The following is a 2,824-nucleotide window of genomic DNA, read 5'->3' on the forward strand; positions in this document are numbered from 1 at the left end:
ACTCTTCCACCTACCCACCCACACGTCTACCCATCCATTCACTTATCCATCCATCCATCCATCCATCCACCCATCCACCCAACCACCCATCCACCCATCCGCTCATCCGCTCTTCCACCTACCCACCCACACGTCTACCCATCCATTCACTTATCCATCCATCCATCCATCCATCCATCCATCCATCCATCCACTCATTCACCCACCTACCCATCCATCCACCTACCTATCCATCTACCCATCCATCCGACCATCCATCTGCCCTCCATCCCTATAGAGTTAATTATGATGTTACCCATTTTGCTACTGTAAAAAAGTGAGGAAGAGAGAATGAAAAAGTTTTCACTATTAATACCATCAGTCCAGAGATTCACTTCCTAACTCTTGGTGGACTCATGAAAACATTGCATGTCCTAGAAATGAAGTGTATCTCCCCTGGTATGTGGGTAACTGGGCTGAAACCCCAGCTTGGCAACTTCCTGGTTAAATGACCTTGGACAAATCATGGCTTTACCATACATTGAGTGGAAATGATATTTCCACAACTTAGGTTTGTGAGAATTGAATGAGATAGTGTAGTGTTGAGCCCCCGTGGCAAAGTATCCAGCACATGGTAAATATTCAGATACTCTCAGCTTCTGCTCTCTGAGAGTCTTCCAGCAACATGGAGGCTGCATAATCCCTGTCTTCCTATACTCTGTCCTGCTGTGATGCCCCTAAAAATTTGTGGGGTGAGAGTGCCTTTTAACAGCTCCCTGTTCCTTGTGTGTGTCTCCTTGTAGCTCTTCTGCACTCTCTTTCCTCGCCATGGCTACTGAGGGGGTCTTTGTGCCTGGATCTGGGTCTGATGTTCCCACTCTTGGGGACCAGTGGGCTTCCTCCCTCCCCTCCAACCCCATGAGGCCCTGCTTCCCATCTGTTGGGGTAGCTGAGCTGTCACCTGGCTAATGTGAAGCCTGTGTCTCTCCTCCTGTCTCGCAGGGAATCAGATCTCTTCCTGCTCGACACCCGCACCCTCTGGGCCTCGGAGGAGGGCTGGCTGGTATTCGACATCACGGCCACCAGCAACCACTGGGTGGTCAACCCGCGGCACAACCTGGGCTTGCAGCTTTCGGTGGAGACGCTGGATGGTGAGTCCCCCGGCCACCGCCACCGCCATTCTAGTGCAGCCTGTGCTCCTGGACTTCAGGAGGGTCTCAGCAGCGCACATGCTTGTTTCACTACACACAGGCTTCCCTGCCCCTCCCAGCCAGTGCTCCATGTTCAGCCTTTTGATCCAAACCAGAAGCAGCCTCTTCCCCTCTTTTCCCAAGAAGATTATATGTTTGGCCATAGCAGAATTGGGTAAAACTTCTTTACCCAAAGGGTGGTCCCACATCAGCAGGAGTGGCAGCCGTCTTATGAGAAATACAGAGTCCTGGGCCCACCCCAGACCTGCTGCATCAAGAACCTGCAGTTTAACTGGAGCCCCAAGTTGACACCACAGGACACAGGACATTCTGGACTGTCCCGTGTACTGCAGGGTGTTTAGCAGTAACCCTGGTCTCTTACTCACCAGATGCTAGCAGTGTCTCCCAGCTGTGACACCCAAAAATGCCTCCAGATATCGCCAGATGTCCCTGTGGGACAAAATTGCCCTTGTGCAAGGCATTAGTCCCTTCCACATTAGAACCTGAATGTGGGTCCAAGTCCCCAATTCGTGGAGAATCCGCTGTGAGTCTGCCCTCCCCAACACCTCTCATTCCCCACCACAGTTCTGCCTGCAGGGAAAAAGGGAAGAAGGTCGGTGAGTGCGGAAGTGGGAATGGGCTTCTCTATGCTAATTTTCCCCTACCCCAAACAGATAACAAACAGTATCTTGTAGCTTGACTTTGCTTAAAATTTGGTGGTGATGGTTTCCAGATGTGTAGCTTCTTCCTTCCACCAGTTTTATAACAAAAAAATTTTTTTTCAGTTATTTTTGAATAAACACCTTCACAATGTTTGCCTTTGGAGCTATGGACAATACATGTGTAACACTAAAATATTTTCCCTCCCACTTTCTTCTCTAGCTGCTGAGTTCCACTTCCCAGGGAGAACTGCTGTTTCCTTCTTTTCAGAGATACTCTGGGTATTTAAGCAATTACATGGAGATTTGGCTTTCTGTTTTTCCCTCAGTCCCACAAATGGTGGCCTGGCATATACAGTGTTCTTCACATGATGACTTCTCTCAGGGACTGGTCCTGTCAGCCATGAAAGAGCTTCCTTGTTCCATGTGTTTTGTGTCCATGTGGATCTCCCACCCACACACTCCCTGGTGTTGGACAATTTCCCTAACCTGTCAGAGCCTAGGCTTTCTCACCTCCAGCATGCAGGTGATGAGAGGGTCTAAGCCATTGGGTTGTTACAAGGTGTAATGGGTTACCGTGGGAAGAGATTTTAAAATAGTGCCTTACTGAGCATAGGATTCCCATGGGCATCTGGGTAAATGCAGGTTCTGATTCAGCTGTCCTGGGGCAGAGGGGCCTGTGTTTTCAGACAGCCACCAGGTGACAGAGGCTGTGGGTCCCTGGACTGTGCTTTGAGTGATGAGGCTTAGAACAGGACCTGATTGTAATACATGTGTGAAGGAGAGCAGTCCATCATCATCATCACCAAAACTGACTTACCCCGCTCCCCTGGGATGGACGCCTAGGTGTTTTCTAGTCTTTTGCTCTCACATACAAGGCTGCAGGGGGAAACCTCGGTGCACAGGTCACTTTTCATTTGAGTGTAGCTCTAGGATCAGTTCCTGAAGGTGACATTGTCTATTTGTAGGTGTTGTGTTTTTTTTTTTTTTTTTTTT

General features: G+C 49.3%; 1 protein-coding gene across 1 annotated transcript in view; it reads left to right on the top strand.

Annotated features, from left to right (window-relative positions):
- BMP7 (bone morphogenetic protein 7) overlaps positions 1-2,824 on the top strand; it is a 99,400-nt gene that overhangs the window by 64,421 nt on the left and 32,155 nt on the right. The window contains exon 3 of the mRNA XM_017536574.2: positions 982-1,130. Coding sequence (XP_017392063.1) covers positions 982-1,130 — 149 coding nt within the window. The remainder of the gene's footprint in view (positions 1-981; positions 1,131-2,824) is intronic.

Source organism: Cebus imitator, unplaced genomic scaffold, assembly GCF_001604975.1.
Source record: "Cebus imitator isolate Cc_AM_T3 unplaced genomic scaffold, Cebus_imitator-1.0 Scaffold99, whole genome shotgun sequence".
Lineage (NCBI taxonomy): Eukaryota > Metazoa > Chordata > Mammalia > Primates > Cebidae > Cebus > Cebus imitator.